At 47.7% G+C, this 22,435-nt stretch overlaps 2 protein-coding genes across 3 annotated transcripts; one reads left to right on the plus strand and one right to left on the minus strand.

The window, feature by feature from the left end:
• The first annotated feature begins 1,387 nt into the window (after positions 1-1,387).
• Positions 1,388-6,914, plus strand: M6PR (mannose-6-phosphate receptor, cation dependent). The gene is made up of 7 exons (XM_041460600.1): positions 1,388-1,567; positions 2,965-3,135; positions 3,328-3,500; positions 3,591-3,700; positions 3,894-4,024; positions 4,525-4,651; positions 5,190-6,914. The coding sequence occupies exons 1-7, from the start codon at positions 1,503-1,505 to the stop codon at positions 5,310-5,312; spliced, it is 900 nt and encodes a 299-aa protein (XP_041316534.1). The 5' UTR covers positions 1,388-1,502; the 3' UTR covers positions 5,313-6,914.
• A 343-nt stretch (positions 6,915-7,257) lies between these two features.
• Positions 7,258-21,381, minus strand: PHC1 (polyhomeotic homolog 1). Of its 2 annotated transcripts, XM_041460598.1 has the most exons (15): positions 21,226-21,381; positions 20,516-20,626; positions 19,256-19,333; positions 18,728-18,769; positions 18,375-18,524; positions 17,322-17,477; positions 15,899-16,397; positions 14,816-15,579; positions 13,056-13,203; positions 12,755-12,963; positions 12,052-12,166; positions 11,359-11,467; positions 10,533-10,683; positions 9,780-10,011; positions 7,258-9,484 (listed from the first exon to the last, which is right to left on the minus strand). In XM_041460598.1, the coding sequence occupies exons 1-15, from the start codon at positions 21,337-21,339 to the stop codon at positions 9,330-9,332; spliced, it is 3,033 nt and encodes a 1,010-aa protein (XP_041316532.1). In that variant the 5' UTR covers positions 21,340-21,381; the 3' UTR covers positions 7,258-9,329. The 2 variants fall into 2 exon arrangements, with proteins under 2 accessions (XP_041316532.1, XP_041316533.1); XM_041460599.1 differs by lacking the exon at positions 18,728-18,769.
• Between the last annotated feature and the right edge of the window lie 1,054 nt (positions 21,382-22,435).

Consider the following 22,435-nt stretch of genomic DNA (forward strand, 5'->3'; position numbering starts at 1 on the left):
TTGTGAAGAACTGGAGACGTGAAAGCTGGTGGGAAAGAATTAAGAGCTGTTTTAATGTGGTTTACATTTTTTTTTCTTCTAATATCAGTAGGACAGGAACTAGAGTGGGAGGGATCACACTGTAGAAGGTGTGAGGGCAACTCTCAGTTCTTATGTAAGTGTGAATAAATAAATCTGACTAATGCAGCTGGGCCATACTGTCAGTATGGAGTCACAGCAGGACTAAACTGATGAGTTTTCCAGGAGCCAGCAGCACTTCTTCCCTAGTTCTTCACTACTGAAGCAGCATACCAGAGGGGGAACCTCCCAAATTTCTCTCAGACAAGTACCTTTTCCAGCATGTTGGTACATTCACTTTCAACTGCAGCATTTCTTTCTTAACTAGAGGATGCAAAAGCCTCAGAACTCTGGCAAAGGACATCTGTCCCTTCCAGTAACAGACTCCTGGAAAGGGAATGTGCTCTGGGAACACATCATAAGGAGAGAGATGTCCTTTGAACAGGCCAGTCTCACATCCCATATTTATAGCTTTATTAATGATATCCAAGATGCTCAAGCACACTAACCTTGTGTGCTGGACCTGGAATTCCTCTACAATGGCAAAATCTGCAGGAGCTGGGGGAGGCACCTTTATTCCAAAGTATAAGAACAAAAAAAAAAACATGGAGAGATTCCACCAGCGACACAAAGTGGGGACAAAACCAGAAGGATCAAGGCCACAAAGCAGTTTAGTGAGGTGGTCGAGACACCTTGCTCCTGCAACACAAGTCACTCTGGAGGCACCTGGTGGGGATGGCAAAGCCCAGCGACAGAGGGACTGCTACCGCCTCCGGCAGCGGCAGCGAGGGGAGGCTGATGCCGAGGAGCCCTTCATCCCTGCCGATGCCGAGGAGCCCTTCATCCCTGCTGATGCCGAGGAGCCCTTCATCCCTGCTGATGCAGCCACCTGCCTGCTGCTGCTCCCAACCTGCGCGGGGCACAGGAGAGGGGAGAGCGCGACTGCAGCGAGGGACAGTCACAGAGCACTTGGTGAGCTGATCTGCAGCCGGGAGTCTCCCGATCCCGATCCCGATCCCGATCCCGATCCCGATGGGCTCTTTCCCGCTATTCCCGGCCGCCTCGGCACGGGAAGTGCGGCTCCCTCGAGCTCCGCGCTGTGAGGGCTCCTCCTCTCTGCCCGCCCTCGTCGTTCATTGGCAGAAAGGCGAGCGGGGGCGTGGTCTCCGCGCTGAAGCTCATCGTCTATTGGCTGATCGAGAGGAAGTGGGCGTGCCCCGGTGCGCTCCCCGGCCCTGCCCGCCTTTCCTCCGCCGCGCATCATTCGCTCCGAAGCGCTCCTGGGCGGGCGATCCCGGCCGCTCCCGCTCTCCCATTGGCGCCGGGCTCCAGTTCCGCCACGCTCTTCCCGGCTTCCGGCTCGCGGGGCGGGCGAGGGAGCCGGTGGGGACGCGGAGGAGGCCGGTGCCGCCCGTGCCTGTGGTCCCCGGGCCGCCCAGCATGGGATGCGCGTGAGGCGCGGGTCTCTCTTCCCTGTGGGCGGCGGCGCCTGGTGCCGGGGCGGCCGCAGGTGGGTGCGCGGGGCTGCGGAGGTGGGCAGCGGGCACGGCGAGGCCGCGGGGCGAAGCCGCGCTCCGTCCCGGGCGGGTCTGGGGCAGCGGCCCCCGGCTGGAGGAGCCCGGCCGGGCCGCTCCCAGCGAAGCGCAGCAAGATCCCGGGAGAAGCCGTGCCTGGGGCTGAGGGCAGGTCCTGCTTTTGGCCTCGGGAGAGAGCAGTCACGAGCCCTCGTGTCACGGGCTTCCCCATTTCGGTGACCGCGCACTGGAACAGATTGCCCGTGCAGGCTATGGAGTCTCCCTCACTGGAGATATTCCAGAACCGCCTGCACACAATCCTGTGCCATGTGCTCTAGGACGACCCTGCTTGAGCAGGGAAGTTGGAGCGAGTGACCCACTTTGGTTCCTTCCAGCCTTACCCGTCCGTGATTTCTGCGTTCCTAACCTTCTTTTGGTGCCCCGTGGCGGGCAGAGCGCCCCTCAGCAGCTGTGAGCCGCGGGGCTCTGGGGAAATCACTGGGCTGGCTCACACGGGCTCTGTGCCCGCCTGCAGCCAGGTGCTGTTCAGTGGAGGGCCTGCCTTCCTCCAGCCACTGGAGCTTTACCGAAATCTGCGGCACAAGAAGCAGAGGGGGATCTGTGGCACTGCTTTCTTTGGCTGGTGCTATCATTGAATGTTTCATATGTGATTTTAGCGTGAACCTGAAGGCCAAATCTTATAGATTATTATTATTGTTGTTGTTATTATTATTGCTATTGTTATTAATTTTTACTGTTATTATCTTCATTACTGCTTTGTTGATTGGATTTTAGGATGCCTCGCTTTCCTCCTTCCCTAGTGGAAACTGTTCTGTGAAGTTGCAGTTTAGCATTGTTAATGTCTTTCAGATTTTCAACTAAAGGAGTACTGGAAAGATCATTATAAAGATTAAGGCACCTCAAGGAACAGAGCCTGACTAATCACAGTGGCTCTTCCCTATGAGCTCTTTACACGAGAGCTGTGAAGATGATTGATTAGAGGCCTCATAAATAATTTTCTGCTGACTGGCTTCTCAGTGCAACACCATAACAAACAGTGGATTATGCCTGAAATTTACTCCAGCGTTCAGTCTGCTGGACTCTGCTCTGGCACCTAATTAATGTGCTCAGCAGCACAACTTTTTGTGGTCTCGAGGCAAATTCAGAAGAGAGCCCCAAATCAGTCTAGTGAATTGTCTCTGGCTGCGCAAGAGATTCAGATTTAGTGTCTCTTGTGAACTGTGAGTTGTTTCTAGATTTCAGCTTCTCCTTTTTGCAGTCAAGACTGAGGAAGTGGCTAATCATTGACTCCATGACCCTGAAGTTAGTTTGCAGGGGGCTGAAACTAATCCTTTGTGAAGTTAATCCTGTGTTCTCTGTGGCATGTGTCCAGGATGTCACCACCTTGCCATACCTCTGCCTTGCTGCTGGTCTTGGTGGCCCTGGCTGTAGCGGGGGCCGAGCAGTCAGAAGAGAGGAGCTGTGATGTGGTTGGTGATGAGAGCAGTGAGTCACAAATGGAGAGAGCCCTGCTGAAGAAACTGGAGCCCCTGAGCCACATGAGGTACAGCACAACACCCTGCAGGCCTCGGGGCTGCACAGTGGGCCAAGGGGAAGGGAGGATTTGGGTCAGGCTGCAGAATGGTCTCCCCCTGTTAGTAAGGTCTCTGACTGGCTTCCTGGTCTAAAGTGCCCACTGCTCTGAGTGTTCTTTGTAATCCAATGGGCTGTCTTTTCTGTCTTCTCCCTGCTGCAGGTTTAATGTGACTGTGGAGAAGGGCAAAACAGAAAACTACATCTACCATTTCAGGGTGTGCAGGGAGGTCAACAGCACCTCGCATGACTTCGGTGGCCTGGTACAAACAGATAGGCAGAATGGAAAGACCACGGTGATAGGAAGAATCAATGAAACCCAGGTCTTCAATGGAAGTACGATTCCACTCAATACTTGGCTTACTCAGTATCTGCCTTTTGCCTCCTGATCTGGATTTGTAGCCTGTGTTGTTTCTCTCCTGGCAGGTGACTGGATCATGCTGATTTATAAAGGAGGTGATTCATACGGCAGGCACTGCAGTGGTGAGAAGAGGCGAGCTGTGATAATGATTTCCTGCAAGCGGGGAGTGACAGCGGTGAGTGACACCTGGGGTGAGAGAGCACCAGGGGGCTGCCAGACCAATGGCTGGTTGTGAGCAGAGGGGTTTTGAGGGGACAGTGAGCTGGCCTCCAGTGTCTGGTGCCCAGCTGCACCAACAGTGATACAACTGGTGAAGTTCAGTGTACGTGGGCATGTTTTCACATGACTTCACTTTTCCCAAATTGCAGAGTTCATTCAGCATTATTTCTGAAGAGCGGGAAAAGGAGCAGGAGTGTTTCTACCTCTTTGAAATGGACAGCAGTGTGGCTTGTCCAGCTGAGAATTCCCACCTCAGTGCTGGCTCCATTCTACTGATCACGTGAGTCATTTGAAGAGCTGTTTGTGCCTGAGTCATAATCTCCAGTGCTATTTAGAAATGTAGCAAATGCCATAGCAAGACTAAATTACTGCAGTGTACTTTGCCACAGCCACCATTAGATGTTACTATGCCTCTGAGCTTTTTGGTCAAAAGCTCTTGCTCAGGGCATGATGCTGGGCTGGTCTCTTCCCAGTAAACATCTTCCTGGATGGCTCTTTGCCAGAGCTGGGAACTCAGACCAGGAGTCTTGACTCATTTTCCGTGTTTGTGCTTAGAGGCACTACTTCACATAATGCTGCTAAAAGATTTATACAAGCAGATTGATAACTTGGGGACCTTTTATGGTCTGGTTTCTGTTTACAGCTCTGTTCTTGAGCGGTGCTAGCATTGTTCCAATGCTAATGTAAGGCAGGTAGCTGGCTCGGAAGAGATTTTCTGTAGGATTTCCTCAGCTTTGATTTTCCTTTTATTTATTAATTTTTTTAAATTCTGCCTTTTAGGTTTGTGTCACTGATTGCAGTCTACATCATTGGTGGGTTCCTCTACCAGCGCCTTGTTGTGGGAGCAAAGGGCATGGAGCAGATTCCTCACTTTGCCTTCTGGCAAGATCTGGGCAATTTGGTGGCAGTGAGTAAAAATTCTTATGTATTCTCAGCCTAGCCCACATGAGGAGAACAAGGCATTGACTCTGTGGTTTGGGTAGACCTACCACCAGGGTGGAGTACTTTGAAGCAGAAGAAGAGGGTATCTGTTTCCTTTTTCTTGAGTATGCCATTTTTTAATCCTTGCTGAGACCAGTTCCCTGCCTCTTTCCTGCAACTGCTCCATAACAAACTAGAACATGTGTGCTCCTCAGGAGTAACACTTTCCGGGTAGAAATGTTCACCTAGGCACTGTGAAATGCTTATTTCTGACTGTGAAGTCCTTCCTTGGTCATTGTAGGCAGTGCTATTTATCCTTCATACTTGCCTTGGTCTTATGTTGCTGCATAGCTGTCCAGAGCTTTTAGAGCAGGATGTTTTTTTCCCCAGGTTTTGGGGAGATGTTTCAGGTAGCACAAGGATAGTCATAATCCCTTAGCAAGAGAAATCACAGGAGCTGCTTTGGTTGGATGCTGAGTCAATTGCAAGCAGTCTGATGCTGGTGCTGTGTCCTGTGCTCATAGGATGGCTGTGACTTTGTGTGCCGATCCAAGCCTCGGAACGCGCCAGCCGCCTACCGCGGCGTGGGGGACGACCAGCTGGGAGAGGAGTCAGAAGAACGGGATGACCACTTGCTGCCCATGTGATAGGCTTTCCACACTAAGATCTTTTTCTCCCCATCTCCCCAGTGCTTGTTTAGCCAGGTGCCTCCAGCCAGTTCTCCTTCTCTCACTTCTGATTTTCTTTACACTGTTTGCTTCCGCTGTCTCCGGTGTGTCAAGTCCCACGGATGCCTCTGGATGTGAACAGCACTGGTTCCTAATGGCATGTCTTATAAATATAATGCTGGGTTGGGTTTTAAAAGTGCAGCAGAGCTCAGGGGAGAAGTGTTGACAGTTGAGCAGAAACAGCAATATGAGTTGCTCAGTTCAGCACTGAGCAGGAATGGAAGGTGAATCACTAAGAGGAAAAAAGGGGCATGGATGGGTGCAGAAAGGGAAAAAGGCTATGGGTTAAAACAGCTGACACTGTAAAAGGGATATTCTGTGTCTTTTTATTTCTTTCCTTAGGGTTTACAGGATCTGTAAGACACTGGAATTATTTTTCATTGAATGCATTTTCAGCTTTTCTAGCTTCTGCGCTGTTATACAATTTCTGCCAGCATAACTGGCACAGAGTGCTCTGTGCCAGACTCTGGGGGTGAAGAGGCATTCGCACCTCTGCAATCTTTTCTTTCCCTAATGGCAGTGGTGTGAACTTCTCAACAGTTTCCTTTCAACAGCTGTAAAGGGATGCATGCCATCCTCTCAGACTGGAGAGGGGCAATGCTGAAAAACCATAGGAGTTAAATGGAGTCAAAATATTGACTTCAGTCAAAGTATTGACTCAGTCTTCTCAATCGCTGGAAAGTAAAAGGAAGAGATGTGCTGCTAAGGAAAAAGAACATTTGCCGAAACTGACAGTGACATCAAGACAAAATGAGACAGGTAGCTGCCACTTCAGTTCTGACACAGGCTTCCTCAGTCACTGTCAGCATTGTGATTTCACACTCCCCAGAAGTTCCTTGTTTTGCAGAGGGTTTTCCTACGAAGCCGTCAGAATTTATTTTTATATCAAAGAAACCATGGAAGTCCTGGCTAAGAATGCTAACACACCGAGAACTGCATAAGGGACTCTTACATGGTCAGCTTTCATGAATCACTGTCCCCTTAAGCACAGTGCAGGCCAGTCTTAAGACACTTGCCCTGTGCAGGTGGTACTTAACATACTGCCACTGGCTGGGAGTGAGAAAGACCTTCTCTTTGGGCCCTGGCGAAAAGCAGGTACACTTGAGTTGTAGACTTAATGGGAACCTTCAGGAACTTCACACCTTGATTCTAAATTGCTTTTTATTTGAGAGGCTAGACTCTTGAGCAATCCCATTCTACCCTACTGTGTGGACTGGCTGAGAACTGCCCTCAGTCTGGGGGGGCAGAGACTGAATAAGCCACCACTGTGTTAACAGCAGAGTACAGACAAGGTTCATGTGTTTTTAAGACATTGAGAGAAAAGGGGTGGCCCTGCTTTCTTTCTGGGTTTGGAGTGGACAAGCAATTACTGCTTTCTTTGAGTTTTGTTACAGTCTCAATCTTTCACATAACAGGGGAAAAATAGGAAGTCAGTAAGTCCTTTACTGTTATCATGGTGGTGTCTAAGGTAATTTTTTTTGTACAAAACAAAACTTTCAAAAATAAAGTGACCAAAAAACCCAGTGAAGTGTTGTGCTGATGTAGCAAGACATTGCTTTGGTGCCAGAGAACCTTTATTCTCACCGAAAAGTAAAGGATCCTTAGTGTGTGGCGCCTTGTGCCTGAACTCTTGCCAGTAATGAACATGTTTTTCTTAGTTCATGGTTTTTGCTGCCACCTCGTTTCACTCCAGGTCCTCTCAGGCCTATGAGGGAAGGCTATCCACATCTTTCAAAGCTGAAACTTATGGATGGATGGATTATGCTCTGTATTTTTCTGCAGAAAGGACAGTCAAAAGTAACTTAGTGATGAGATTTGTACTTTCCAAACACTCAGGGGTTAAAAAGCAGCCAGACCTGCAAAGCCTGATCAAGCATTTTTTTATTAAGAACACTGAACATGAAATGAAGAAGTGAAGCCTTCCCATTTGACTGAAATAAAATCCAGTCCTCAGGAGTAGCTGGTAACAGTGGCAGGCTACCTGTCTGCCTACCCTGCCAAGGGTCAAACTAAGCAGGAGTTGTACCACACCCAGCCTGCTAAGGATAAAATGGTTTAAGGGCAGCCTTCTCTGTTCACTGCTGATTCCAACCTCCCCCTCCCCTGTCCCCAAGTTACATCAGACCAAACTGTGGTACCAGGGTGCAAGCAAGCACCAGCAGCTTCCTTTGGGCTTATTTACATTCACAAAGCCTCAATCTTCTCACATGAAAAAGGATGTCAGAAAAGTGAGATTCAGCAGCACAGTTAAGACTAGGAAGCTGCTGCCACATTTTATCCATCTCCTAAGCACTTTCCTTCCTCTTTTTTTCTCTAACATGGGTCAATAAAGAGCCCATTTTAAAGATCTCTAATGTTTTCCTATCTATGCTATAAGGCTTTCTCCCATGCCACTACAGCTTTCCTGCAACAGTAGGTGCTTAACACAGAGAACACTTATGTTTCACTCAAATATTCACGTGAAACTTCTGAAAACAGAAAAGCTGAGATACATGGTTTGTAACACCATCTTGCTTTCAGGTATTTGGCTCTAGAGGGCACTTACCTCTTCACAGTCTGTGTAATTCCTTCAGGTGTTTTGCCTGTTTGAAGCAGAGGTGCTTGTGGAAGAGAATAACTCTGCCCAGGTTTTCACCTTTGGCAATTTGGCTACAAAACTGCAGAATACCACATTTGGTCCTTAAAAAATTAAAACAACCAAAGAACCCCTAAGCAAACCTGGAGGGGCTGAGTAGGAGAAAATCAGCCTGTAACATAAATTTTACCCTTTAGAAATGAGAAGTCATATCAAAAGATCAGTATTCAGTTCTTATAGGGTGTGTGTTTGGTTTCTTGTAACTGAGAAATACTTGTTTTACAACACACTTTCCACACTAAGATCTAACCAAAAAAAAAAAAAAAAAAACAAAAAAAAAAAAAAAACCAAAACGCCTGAGGCAAGCAGTACAATCCTGTCAGCCTAAATTTTGTCCTGTAAGCTCTCCTGAGGATAACAAAGACAGACACAAAAAGGAAAGAATACAAACTGGTAAGAAAACACACAAAACAAAACCCCAGCCCATTTAATTAAAAGCCTTGGTGCTTCTGGAGACTGCTTTGGATCTGTAAATTATACTCTAACACAATGGGAAGACAGACCTCGTGCTGCAAGGTTCCCTAATGTAAAACAATCCCCTCCCCTTTGAGTTTCCCATCACTTTGTCATAAGTACTCAGGAAAAATCCTCTGACTGGTTCTGAGAGGAGCACCTGGAGTGAATAGCTGCCACAACACTTTAGCTTTACTGTCTCCTGTAGACATGCAGAGTGAAGACAAGACAGCTCCTATTGCCACAGGCCTTCAAGTTTGGTATGCATGCTGGAATGGCTATTAAACCCAGTTCATGAGCAGCCTAGGTATTTTTAAAAGTGGAATAGCAGCAGCCCCTTTTACTCAAATTCTTGTTTGTCACTTCTGACACTTGCAATGTGCTATTTCCCCTTCATAAAAGCCCCAAGCACAGGTGCTCCCACTGTCCGTGTGGGGCCAGCTCTTTCTATGCCTTGAGTTCTGGCAATGATATTCAAAGCTAAGATCTAGCAGATCTGCTGTGGCAGAAAGGGTTGAGGGCAATTCCCTTTCAGAAGTCTTTTAAGACAGAAAGAGATCCCCTTAACATCTTTATGTGGTGTATACAGGGGAGGCATATTCAAAATCAGGAAGAAGGAAAGTTGTTTAAAGGCCCCAGGTGGCAGTTTTCCTCAACCTTGTAGCACCATTGAGAGACCAAGAGATGGGCTTGTGCCTGGCAGTTTCAATCAGTTAAATTCCTTCTCATTCTTCTTGAATGCAAGACCACAGGGGACTGTCCCATTCTTCCCTGCCCCAGCAGGATGCTCCAAAACTGGCAGCTGCCCTGGGGTCAGAGCAAAAGTGAGACCTCTGGCTTCAGAGTTCTTAGGTCTCCTTGAGGACATTGATCTTGGCACAGATCTTGAGAGCTGGTCCCAGCTTGATATTCATGGCACTCATGAGATGTTCCTCCTTCAGAAGCAACAGGGCCTGACCATCAATTTCCTGTGACCGAAATTCCTCAGCAATTTCCTGGCACCCTGTGAAGCAAACAAAAAAAAAGTAGTGAGAAATACATGTGCATTGGGCACTCCCCTCATTCCTCCCACATCTCTGGCAGGTACAGAAAAGCAAGCTAAGATTCTAACCAACCCCTTTCCCAACTCTAGTCCACAGTCTCCTTGAGCACACAGGCTACTTGAGAAATAAATCTTGAGAATCCATCTCCATGATCTACTCCAATTCAGAAACATGTTCAAAAGCAGTAGGCACCACTGAGCCCAGTCTCCCCATGCTACTGGATCACAGGAGTGCAGGAGAGGATCTTAACTTCACCTTGCAATGACGCAATGAACTCGTACACTTCCTCCACACTCCAACGACTAGGATTGCTGGACAGGAAGACTGGATTGATGCCATGTAGATCTGGGGCAGGGGGGGCCATATTAGAGTTTGCCAGGTCCCTCTCTCCATGACTGGCCCTTACTGACAGGGGTCCTGGAGATGTAGGGGACAAAGCTTCATCATAGCTGGAGTTATCAGAGCCTCGACTCGAGTCTTCCTGGCCCTACAAGCCCAGAGGAAAGAAAACAAATGAAAGGGGTTTTATAAGAAACTCACGATTGCAAGCTGCAAAACAAGACATTGGGAGCAGCAGAAGTTGTCCCAACAGTCTGGAACAACTGTCCCAGGCTGTTGGTACAGAGGCAGCTGACACAAGAGCTCCCCTCTCTTCCTCACATCAGAACTGAGGCTCATTCAACTCATCTATTGCCCAATTCAAGTCATTCATGTGACAGACTGCTAATCAAATGGGAAAAGTGGATTGTTTTCTGCCAAGGCTGTCAGTTGGTCTCACTCACTGAGACCTTCAAGATGCACACGGGAGCGAACACAGAGCGCACAGAACAAGTACAAACGTGAATACACTTCCTGCAGTCCATGAGGGATTAGAGCAGCTCCCCGTGCCTTGTGTAACAACTGTGTCAGCATGGCTCATCCTGCACGACTGCATCCACTGTGACAAAGTGGTACAGCCAGAAGGGACAAACCCTACACAGACCTGCCTTGACAGGTGTGTGTCCTTACCCTGTGGCGCTTGCCCTGGATCTTTGTTCGAGCGATTTCGGAGCTGCTGCGCCGTGGTCCCCGTCGGCGCACACGGGCATAGTTGGCTTCCTGGAATTCCTTCATCTTCTTTCTCTGCAGCCGAAACTGATGGCTGCAGCTGACATTGTACCTCAAGTAAGCAGATGCACATCAGCAGTTAGCAAGCAGCAAGTATCTAAACCAACTACTTCTCCTTGCTCTAGATGGGGATAAGACTCCTCTTTACCATCAAGTTCTGTTCCTCCTCCTTCTAAGACTTCCCCTTGGAAGGAGCCAGTCCAGACTTCTGACACAAGCAATATTTAGACACCAGAGTCTCCATCTAACATCTGAAGGGTCAATTAAGTAATTCCCCTAAGGGAAAAAAGACCCACAACAAGCACTCTGCTATCAACAAGAGGCAACAATGACTAGTCTAACTTTTCCCCAGTTTTTTCCCCAATGCTCCCTTGTATCTTTGTCTAGTACCAATGGATGAGACAGCTACCAGTATGCATTTATTTAGTCAGTCAAAGGTACATTTCTCTGAAGAGAGGTTCTTTACAGCCCCAGAATTTTCCCCTTCCCAGTACATTTTCTGACCAAGCCAGAAATCCTGTTTATACTCAGCATCACATCCACCCTTGCAGACCTAGAAGCATTTACAAATCATTTAGAGTGGTAAAGGATCTCTGTGGCCAGTGCATGCCACAGGGGGAGGATCAGATGTACTGAAAGGCGGTACACTACTTGCAGAAGGGGCACATGCCCAGTTCCAGCAAACATGTAGCCACAGATAACAGCAAGATGTAATATTCCTTATTACCTTTTAGCACAGGTCATGGAACAAAACCTCTTGGAGCCACGGAACTGGCTTGCTGGGGCATACTTCCCACAATATTCACACTTCAACAAGTTTGCCTTCTTGTCAAGCTCTGGCGAGATACAGAGACACACACCAGTTGGTGATCTGAACTGAAGCATATCACACACCCAATGATTCCCCATTCCACTGCTCTTCTTCTGAGCAGACAGACGCCAAGCACTATTTTCTACTGACTCTAGTAAGTAGTTAGCTTGGGGAAGCGACTTGGAAAAGAAAAGCACAAGCTCTGCTAATTAGGACCCCAGGATATCAAACAGAGCAGTGTTTTTGTCCTGGTCAGTACCACTTAATGGAACAAACAAAAACCAGCATATTCCTCACATCCTACAAGGCTGTGGAGGAGATCTCCATCACTCTGCTCTGTCCACACATCCTTCACAGCCTACAGTCATTAAAGACAGGTACAGTTCAGCATCTCCTGCTTACTACTGACACAGGAAGTGTTAAATTATATTCACAACAAAAAAAGCATTGTCAGTCTTCTGGTGCTCAAAAAAAGCGAGATCCTGGTTCCATAGGTCAAATCTCTAAGGAGCTGGCAGGAAGAGATACAAGTCCATATTGCATTAAGCTAGTAATACAGAGCAGAAACTTACAGCAACACTAGCTAGTCCTCCTGGTATTGAAACTCACCCATGGAAGCACTATCCTCTCCCAGAGAATTGCTGGACAGGTTTTCATTCTGACCAGAAGGAGCCTCTCCCTGCAGTGGTTTCTCAGATTCTTTCAGCAGCTGAGAACAACCCACCTGGATAGGGAGAAAATGAGTTGGACCCACTAGTAAAGGATTCCCTGTGTCCACCACCCTCTGCCAAGGTATGTGCAGCTCAAAATTCAACTCAGAAGAATCTCTCTGCCTAATAGGGAAGAAGAGATGCTGAAAAAAGTCATTACTGCTTCCTGACTCACAGGCTTGGTTGTTCATTTAAAGATCCCCAAGCACTATCTGTCTTGAACAATGTCCAATTCCTTGTAACTCTATTTCCCCTTCTTTACTTCAATTTTACTTGCTGCCTGTTCAAAATGCTTCTTTCCCTCACAGAGAGGAGGGCCTCCTTACAATTCTTGCATTAATTATTGCTTTGGTGACAATTGGAGTAAGCAGTTGCTGCAACACTTGTTTTACTCCTTCAAACCCTTTCTCTTTAATGACGTCTCTTAATGCCTTGCTTCATTTATGACACCGCCCTCCCTTCCCTTCCTCTTTACTGTCTGTGTCTCAGGCTAAAAATGCAGAATTGGAACATGGAGAAAGATACTCCTATGCAAAGATCAAAGCCCACCACCCTCCCAAGAAAGTGCTACACCTCTTCCCCCACAACAAAAATATCCCTACTGGAAAGGGCTCTGCTCCCTCCTGGATGACAAAGCCTTCAATGATGTGTGTGAGGATCTGGGGCTTGACGATGGCTTGAGGAGGTTTGGAGTCTCCCATCTGACGTGACATCAATGCCAAGTTTGGGGTGGAAGCAGAGGTGGGGGTGGCTGAGACTCCTTCACTTGACGTGGCATTTGGAGTTGCAATGGCAGCGGTATCAGAATTATCTGGAAAGTTAACAGCACAGGAGTGAGCTAACTTTGCTCTACCTACTTCAGGTCATTAGCACACACAAGCAGAGCTCTCCTTTGTACCTCACCTCCAAGGGCACTCTTCTCCTCCATGTTTTTGGGGCTGTCTGTTACAGGAGAGGACCTGGCAGGCAGGAGTGTGGTGACACTGGCCAGCTCCTCCTTCTCTTCCTCTGACTCTGCCTTGCGCTTTACTGCCAAGGTCTGAGATTTGCCCTGCATGAATAAAGCAGAACATGTAAACAGATAGAAAAGCTCCAAAGCAAAGAACAAGCCAGAAAAAAAAAAAACCAACACAAAGCATCCCGCTCAACCATATTTGATTTCCAGCCTGGTTTCTTCTGGAGATGTCTCTAGCTCCCTCAGTACTTACCTCTACTTGGGAGCATTTGCCTAGCAAGGAACAAAGCTTGAGGAGACTCACTACTATGCCACAGACTAGGATCTGATGTCCCAAGTCATGCTGATACACTGGTATAAGACCAAGACACTGTGTGAACCTCAAAGGATTATTGCAGGAAGAAATGGAATGGCATTCACCCAGCAGTTTCCAAACAGGTTTTTTGGATAAATCAGTTAATTTTCAATGAAGAGTCGAAAGAGTAGGGGACACACACTCACCAGGAGCAGAACTGACCCCCTGCTCTAAAAGTCAAGACAAATCCTGTGACACCTTCCTGAAGAAGCAGAGTTTAGAAAGAGTCTCAGCAACTGGCTAAGGAGGTCAAGGCTGGATGGTTCAAGTCAAGGTTGGATGGAGCAACCTAGTCCACTGAAAGGTGTCCCTTCCCATGGCAGGGGTGCTGCAATTACATGATCTTCAGGATTCTTTTTAACTCCAATTATTTATGATTCAATGATCTGAGCTGGCAAAGTGCTGCTGTCTTAGGGATTTAGGTGGGCCCTAGCTGCACAATTCACAACAGCATGGACAAGGCCTATGGAATTTGAGCTTTCCTCTGCATAGCCTGTTGCTAGGGAATCCTCTGAGGCCTAGAGTCAGTGGCTGGTACCACACACCAAGGAATCTGTAACCCAGAAATATCCACACTGGAACAGTTAATGAAAAACTGCAGCCTGTGGGGAAGACCCACACTGGAGAAGGACTTTATGAAGGACTGTATCCCATGGGAGGGATTCCCCCATGCTAAAGCAAGGGAAAAGCATGAGGGAGAGACAAAACCTTATGAGCTGACCACAGATCCCATTTCTTGTCCTCCTGAACCATTCAGGGGGAGGAGGTAGAGGAGTCAGGAGTGAAGCTGAGCCTGTGAAGAGGGGGAGGTGTTTTTTGCATTTGTGCTTATTTTCAATTATCCTATACTAAATTGGCAGTAAAATAAATTATTTCCACAAACTGAGTTTATTTTGCCCATGATGGTCATTGGAAAGTGATCTCCACACCCTTATCTCAACCCACAAGCTTTTCACTGTATTTTTCTCCTCCTCTCATGTTGTGAAGGGAGAGTGATGGAGCAGCAACTTGGTGGTCATCCAGCAGCCAGCCAAGATGGACCAAACCCCATTGTAAAATGGGATACTCAGTATGTGATGTGGACACCCACCCCAGCTGGGGCAGGCTCTGAGTCTCATCTATCAACTTCATGCAAGCCTTTGAATGATAATGTGGAAGAGAAATGCTTGTAGTCAGTAACCCCCAGGGTTGGATTGGAATTAGTGTTTTTGAGGGTAAAAAAGTCTCCACATCCCTTTCCCCAAACCCCTTACCCATCCCATCCCACTGACCTGGGCCTGGACTGCGATTGGTGTCCTAGGAATGAACAAAGAGAATCCATATGCTATTCTCCTTCTCAATGGTATCACTTACTGGCAACTGGACAGACTGCATGTAGAATGCTGCTGGCATCTGAGCCACAACTGGAGAGGAAGCTGGGCTCTTCACCATGTGGGCTGTGCCTTGAACTTGTGCCAAATTCACCCCTGTGGTGAGAGGGGGAGCTTCCTGTGAGGATGCTGGAGCTGAAGACGATGATGGGGAAGCAGCATGGGTTTGGGAAACAGGCTGGACTACAGCTGGCATTCCCCGGGACGTCGGCACCGCTGCAGCAATCTGAGCCAAGCCCAGCGCTTGGGCTTGGCCTGAGCCCTGCTGCCGAGTGCCCACTACCTGCACTGGGATGTGTGGCGGAGGCTGCTGTGTGGCTGACATTTTGGCAGGCCCAAGCTGAGGGGGTTTGATGGGGGTGACCAGAGATTTTGACTGGATAGGAACGGGTGACTTGGTGGCTGGCTGGCACGGACTGTCCTGCTGGAGCTGCAAATGCGGTGGCTGGGACTGCAACATAGGCTGCACCACAAGGGTCTGTGCCTGCTGCTGGTTTTGAGGGGGAGCCTGCTGCTGCGGAGGCTGAGCTTGCTGCTGCTGCTGCTGGGTCAGGGATGCTGCTTGCTGCTGTTGCTGCTGTTGAGCCAGTTGGAGATGGGTGGCTGTGTGGAGGAGCTGGGACTGGCGGTGCTGGAACTGCTGCTGGTGATGAATGGCTATCTGCTGCTGGATCACCACCTGCTTCTGCAGATGGATCTGCTGCTGCTGTTGGATCAGTGAGTGTGGCTGGATCTGCGTATATGTTGCTATACAAAAACAGAGTAAGAAAAACAGAGCACAAAAGTTAGCAACAGTGCAGCTGGGAACAACAACAACAAAAATAAGGCAGCCACTGCACTAGTTTGAGACAGTAAACTCCAAAATAATTGACAGCTTACTTGCAGACGACATGAGGGATTAAATCAACTTCTTGTGCTAACAGAAAGGGATAAACCTTTGAGACAAGTCTCTAGGAGGACCAAAGTTGGGAGGTGTGTTGGAAAACCTTTTATCACCAGGCTTCTGAATGTCATTCTTGTGAAGGCCCAATGACTTTGAAGAGAAAAAAATGGATGAGTTTTTTACCTGAGCTGATCAGCGTCTGGCTGGGTGCTGGTGTAGCGGTCCTGGTGAGGTTCATGCCCACCGTTTGCTGTCCAGCACTGTCTGTGTCACCCTTCTTTGCAGCTGCGTTCTCCGTCTCTGTCTGGCTCCCCTGGCTGACAGTCACGGCCTGGGCAGCCGCCACCGGCAACGGCTGAACCACGCCGGTGCCTTTCCTCTGGCAACTGCCAGCGGCACCTGCTGAGGAGCTCTGGCTCAGTCCCATCGGGGGCTGGCTCCCAGCGCTGGCCACCACACCCCCGGAGACACCATTGCTGCCCGCAGCTCCCTGGCTCAGGTTGAGGGACTGGCCTGCCCCGCTGGAGGAAGCCTGGGCCACCGCCATGGTCTGGCCCGTGCTGGTGGCCTGCGGTAAGCCCGAAGCCTGGGAGCTTCCTGGCAGGGCTGTCTTCTGAGCAGAGCCTTGGAGTTGGGCGTTAGTGGCAGAGGTCTGCTGGCTCCTCACAGCCAAGTTCTGCACCTAGAGACACACACACCAAACAGAATCCATGCGCTTTATACGTGGTACTTGCCAGGAGCGTGACAGAGCACATGTAAGCAACACACTCTGCTGGGATGCAGGCTGAGTTGATGCCTCAGGTCTCGTGTGAGGAGCTGCTAACACTGCAGGGCAGAGCTCAGCACAGCCCTCCCCAAGAAGCACATTATCCTGAACTCTCTCCTGCCCAATCTCTGATGGAAATTAAAGATCTCGTGGCACTTTGTGAACAAAATCTGGGGACATGGTCTTTCTCCAGGGCACGGGACAGACTTCAGACCTGCCTGCCATACCCTGCCATGGGCAGTTCAGCACAGCTCTAGAAGCACTGAGTTACCCCTTTAAAGACCAGTCATTCATTTTCAATTTTTGTGCCACCTGCCTGCCCCAGGCCACAGATCTACTTGTGGCCCATACCCTTTTCAATTTTACTCTGCATTTTGGTGCCACCATCCTCTGTATTTACTTCCACTCCAAATGCCACATTATCTCCAAAACTTGATCACAGCTGACTTTTCTTCAAAAAAAATTGCATAAGACAAGTCCTTGGCATCTTTACAACAATGAACCAACCGGATGAAGGAATACTACCTCAGGCAAAGACTTAATTGCAGTGTGACTGAAAACTGTACGTAGAACACAAGAGTTCTTTTCACACAATCACAACCAAGAAACTGTGAAGATGGGATTGATCCAGCCTGTGCTCACCTCAGAACTTTTAAGCAGAAATTAATTTAATCTCTGGAGGCAGAAAGCAAACATGAAAACATGGTGACAAAATCTCCTGCCTGCACAGGGACAAGGGCTGGGGATAAAATAGCTCTAATCTGCTATACAGGGACAGCTTGAGACAAAGCTCAGAGCATGGTGTGGCAGAAGCAGGGGAAAGGGAGGAGGGTCACTGACCTGGTCTGTGTCTGCATGGACCCCAGGAGACTGAGTGGGTGGTACCTCCTGCTGGACAGCAGCCACAGCCCCATTGGGCATCAGGATGAGCTGGGAGGCGAGAGGCACATTGCGGCCCAAGGTCCGGTTCACCTGCAACAGGTTCCCCAGCTGCGGCTGTTGAGGATCAGGTGATGTGCAGTGAAAGGAATGGAGGCAGAAGAGAGGAAGGAAGACAAAAAAACCACAAGCAAACAGATCATAAAGGAACACTAGGCTGCAATGTCACACATTGCAAAATCACCAACCCTCCCTGCACTGTAACACTGAACATAACCCTCTGAAGCAGGAAAACTGGGAACAGGTTCCTTATGGAAACAAGCACTCTTCTATCTAACATAGGCCTGGGCTAGCTCCCACAGACTGCCCAAGGCTGTGTATCTAGAACTGGTCGAACAACAGTGATACAAAACATACATCCAAGATTAGTGCTGCTTGAAAAGAAGGGGATTACAATCTGTACCTGAAGTCAACTGGAAAACAGAAAATATTTTGCAAGTAGATACCCAAACCCCAGACTTGACTACACAGTCAAGCCTAATGCTTTCTACCTAGCTGCACTTCAAAGCAATTAAAAGGATGACATTTGTTCACATTGATTTATTTGTCTAGGCTTACTTGAATTCTGACTTACATCCCTGAGCTGAGCAAGCAGTGGAAGAGTAATTTACTATGTATCTGTTCCAGCATTGAACCGGAAGAGCAGATTTATTTCTGTGAGCTACATTCAAGTCTAGGACATGTATTTCACATTTACACTCTAGTGACAAGTGCTATGGAACCTTTAACATCTATGCAGGGTAGAGACACACATTGTTAACATTCTCGAAGGCTGAGCCCAGAATCAAACTTATGGTTTCAGGGATGAGAGCCTCCCCATGCAATTTTAAAACATACAGCAACATTCTTAAAGCTAGGTTAGTCTGCAGGTGTTGGTAAACGCAAGCAGTGAAACTCTGCAGTGGCTGCTAAGTGGGGCTCACGGTCAGGCACATTTTGATGCACATCTCTTACCCGCAGGTACATCTGTGCCTGTGACTGGTTGAGAGGCGGTGAGGTGGTGTTCCCGAGGAGCACAGACTGCGTCAGCGTGGTGGCGCTTGGGGAGCTCACGCTCTGGGACCGACTGATGAGCTGAGCAGCTGAGGTGGTGGCAAGGTTGATCTTAGAAGAGAAAAAAAGCTTAAATCACATATGAAGAGATGGAGGCCAGGAAATAAGTACAAATACACTTAGTGGGGTACAGTCAGAACAGACATTTTACAGTTTTTTCCTGTATCCCACAGGGGACCAAGAAGAAGAAAGTTCTTCTCTTAGAGGGCTTGTCCTACAGGCAATCTACATTAGCCAGAGCCCTGGATACTGACCTCATTTGTATGCTGAGCTTGAGAATCACTGTTAGCATGCAACTGCAATAAGAGATCCAAAAAAATACATCATTTCCTCCAGCCTCCCAAGTAAAGGCAAAAAACCCACAAAACCTTCTCTACCAACTCCTCTACTCTCTGAGCAAATCCAAGCTCCTCGACATTCGCTACAAAACCAGACATCCTCTCATTCAACAAACTACTGCTCCACCTAAAACAAAAGCTACTCACGACTCCTCCTTCTTACAAGTCCTGATCCTTTGCTAATCCATGACAATGTATCCCCAAAGCCTCAGCAAACAGAGATCCATGTCTACTTTTCCAGCTAAGAGGCATCACCCACCCAAAAACCTTATCTGGTTTCTTCAAGCCCCATCAATAACAACAGCATCCCAAATCCTCAAAGCTGTCTGCATCTTGTTGATTCCCAGGATTCTCAGAAGCTGTGTGCATCCTAAAAGACAAGGAGGAGCCAGAACAAGGTGGGGAGGGAGGTTTTGATGTATGTGAGGGAGCAGTTTTACTTACAGAAGCCTGGGTGGTGGTGGTCTGTTGCGAGGTGCTAGTGTTGGGGGAGCTGGCCTGTCTACTGGCTGCAATTGTAGCCTGCAGGAGAGATTGGCAGAGAAATGAGTGCCTGAACAAACTTTTCAATCCAGCCCAATTACTTGGCTCTGTTAGAACACCTAGTCCCTTACCCTGAGAGTGTATGACCTCTGGTCCTTCCACCCATGGGTGCATGCACTACTCTTGCCCAGCCTGTCATACTACACACTGCAACCCTCACCCCCATGCTGAATCCACTGTTAACACCCAGACGTTCCCCACAATATTAGCAATTTGTTGGGCTAATTAGGCAGCTTAGTAGCAACGCAGTGATAGCACTTCAAGTAACAAAATTCAGATTAGAGAGCATATGGTTTGTGGAAGAACATAAATATTGATAGATTTATTTCCCCCTCTCTGATGCCAGGGGAATTCCCCTGAATGAGTTTAGTTAGTTTTGTAACTAAGATTTGTGCAAAACTGAGGGGAGGATTCTATTTCTTCTATGCTATAAGACTGCAGTCAGGAATTTTGAGAACAATGCCATCCTGGACTAACTGCCAAGGAGTACAGCTACTGAGGTATTGTTACACAAAAAGAATGTATTCATGTCACACATAATCCATTTTGAACTGATGATTAAGTCTAGTAGGTGAGCAAAGTTGATAAAGAAAAAAACCCCACTCAACATTTATATATTATAAAATATATTTATTTATATTGATCTGCATATGTGTCAATTAGAGACAGCCTCCTGGTTGGACAGGTTTACCCTCCTGCTGGTAAAGAAACTATGGCTACTAAGTTCCAAGACAGAAATTTCAGAGAACACTGCCTAAAATTTCATGCAAACACAAATGTTTATTCTCACAGAAGCAAATACCCACTGATCCCTTTAATGGTTTTTAAGCACTACTGCATCCACTGCTGATTTAACCACCCATCTTTTAGTTAAAGAAGGTGCAGGGGGTAGTAATAGGCCTGTGAAGTGCAAGTTCCTTGATGGTGATGCCAAATTTTATCTTCCCCTGCTCTGTAGACAAAAAAATAAATTAATCCTTGTTTCAGGCTTCCAGTTGACTGGATGTTTGTATTAACTCTAAACAACAATGTGTTTAGGAACTCATTGTCTCATCAGGGATCAGGATGACTCGGTGCACAAGGCACTGGATAAAAACACAACCTCTGGATCTTCCCCAGAGAATGATCCAACTCCTTTCCTTCTGCTTCTTGGCAACTCACCTGCTGGACAGCAGCCAGGCTGTGAAGTTGGGCACTGTTAAACTGCTGCTGGAGCATGAACTGATGGAAGTACTGGGCTGCATTGGGCTGTCTCTGGAGTGCCTGCAGGGCCTAGATAAAGAAGAAAACCCAATTGGCAAAATCTGCATGCTGCTGAAATGTGATTGAAGAGAGCAGTGACAAAGTAAGCAAGCCATGAGAACATCCCTAGAGCACATGAAGAAGCAGGCACCAGATTAGCACATGCAAATCCATGGTACAGTTACAAATTTGGTGACACAATGAATCACAGGTGTATTCCAGGACAGTGGGAATCACACTTGCAAGATTTTAATAAACTTCAGGAATCTGGGGATGTGCATGCTCACACAGGCAGACAAGTGCTCCTGTACAATTTGTGTATGGAAGGCATAGAGGAACGGAGATGGTAAACTGGTTTGCTCTAGAACAGCATGCCAAAACCAATCTATTGGATCACAGTACAGATTAAATCTAGGAGGCTGGACAACGAAGGAGTAACCTATAAAACATGAAGTCTCAGGCTACAAGAACTAAACATCAGGCCTAGCTTAAGAATTTCTAAATCTGAAAAGATGACAGTCCTCTAAGCAGGGTCCCACCTTGACACACAACAATGCAGAGGAACACAAAAGGGCTCACCACCACCTTCCAGTGATGCACTGCCATCCCAGAGCACACCCATGTCTCACCTGTACTGCCTGTCGCTCATAGAGAGACATCTGCGAGATCTGAGGCCGGGTGCTTCCTCCAGAACTGGAGCTCCCGCTGGTGGAGTTGGAGTTCTGCTCACTTTCGGTCTCCATGGCGACAGGATCCCAGGAGCTCAGGCTGAGATGGACTCCAGATCTACACTGAAAGAATTGGAAACTAAGTCAGGCTGCGAAAGAACCAAACTGTATTTCACTACATTACACAGCTTTTGTACTACAATATTTCAATACCAGTCTCCTTGCAAATCTTTGCTACATTGCAGGGTCCAGAGAAGCTGGGGTTCTAAAATCACCCAGAAATCTTACTCACAGTTTAAATCTTTTATTACCACCATCAGAAACGTAATGTGCATATTCTCATACTTTTATAGCCATGCTATAGTTGCAAGCTTCAGTATCCTGAACTCTTAAAAAGGTAGTGGAATGAAGAAGCAGCTGCAGCTCACTGAAACAATTCTGGTTACAGACCTGACCGCCTCTCCTTTCAATAGAGACTAGCAAACTGAGGCAAACTGCACTGTGCTTCCAGTCCTCCAATGCACTTTGGCAATTTCTGATCCTCTCTTCCTCCAGTCCCTCAGCTCCAATGCCCTACTGACACCAAGTCCCTCTTTCCCTCAGTTTAGCCCTCAGTCCTCAACTCTTTCTTCTTCTGATCACATGAACTTTCCAGCTACTTGTTGCTCACAACAGATCTTAACTTGAATATTAGATTAGAAGCTGGTATCTGTGGTGGCAAGTTCCTTTCAGGAGGAACAGAGTCAGAAGCAGAGTGGATGAAGTGTTCACTGGCAACACTTGTGAGGCAAAAGCTGCTGAAGAGGTCATGCAGAACCAGGGAGACCTTCCAGCAGCAGAAGGATGAATTGCAGTTAATTGCAGCACTGAGAAAGGACTGGAGAAGGCTTTCATCAGGTAAGAGGAAGAGAAGTGAGACTGAAGAGAGTGCTTAGCAGAAGAGTAGCACATAGAGATGATCAGGGTGTTTCCTGCAGCAAGAAACATGAGCTACACAGGGAGCAGGAGGGGCTAGAGTCAGAAAAGGGAGAAAAATTGAAACAGAATTCCACTGGAACAAAAGAAAACCAACCTGACTGTTTAGAAGGTTAAAACTCCATGTAAGATTTTTAAATTTTTTTCTGGTTAAGTCTTATTGTCACCAAGACAGCCTATTTGTTTCCAAAGTACC

Source organism: Pyrgilauda ruficollis, unplaced genomic scaffold (assembly GCF_017590135.1).
Source record: "Pyrgilauda ruficollis isolate IOZ18807 unplaced genomic scaffold, ASM1759013v1 scaffold146, whole genome shotgun sequence".
NCBI lineage: Eukaryota > Metazoa > Chordata > Aves > Passeriformes > Passeridae > Pyrgilauda > Pyrgilauda ruficollis.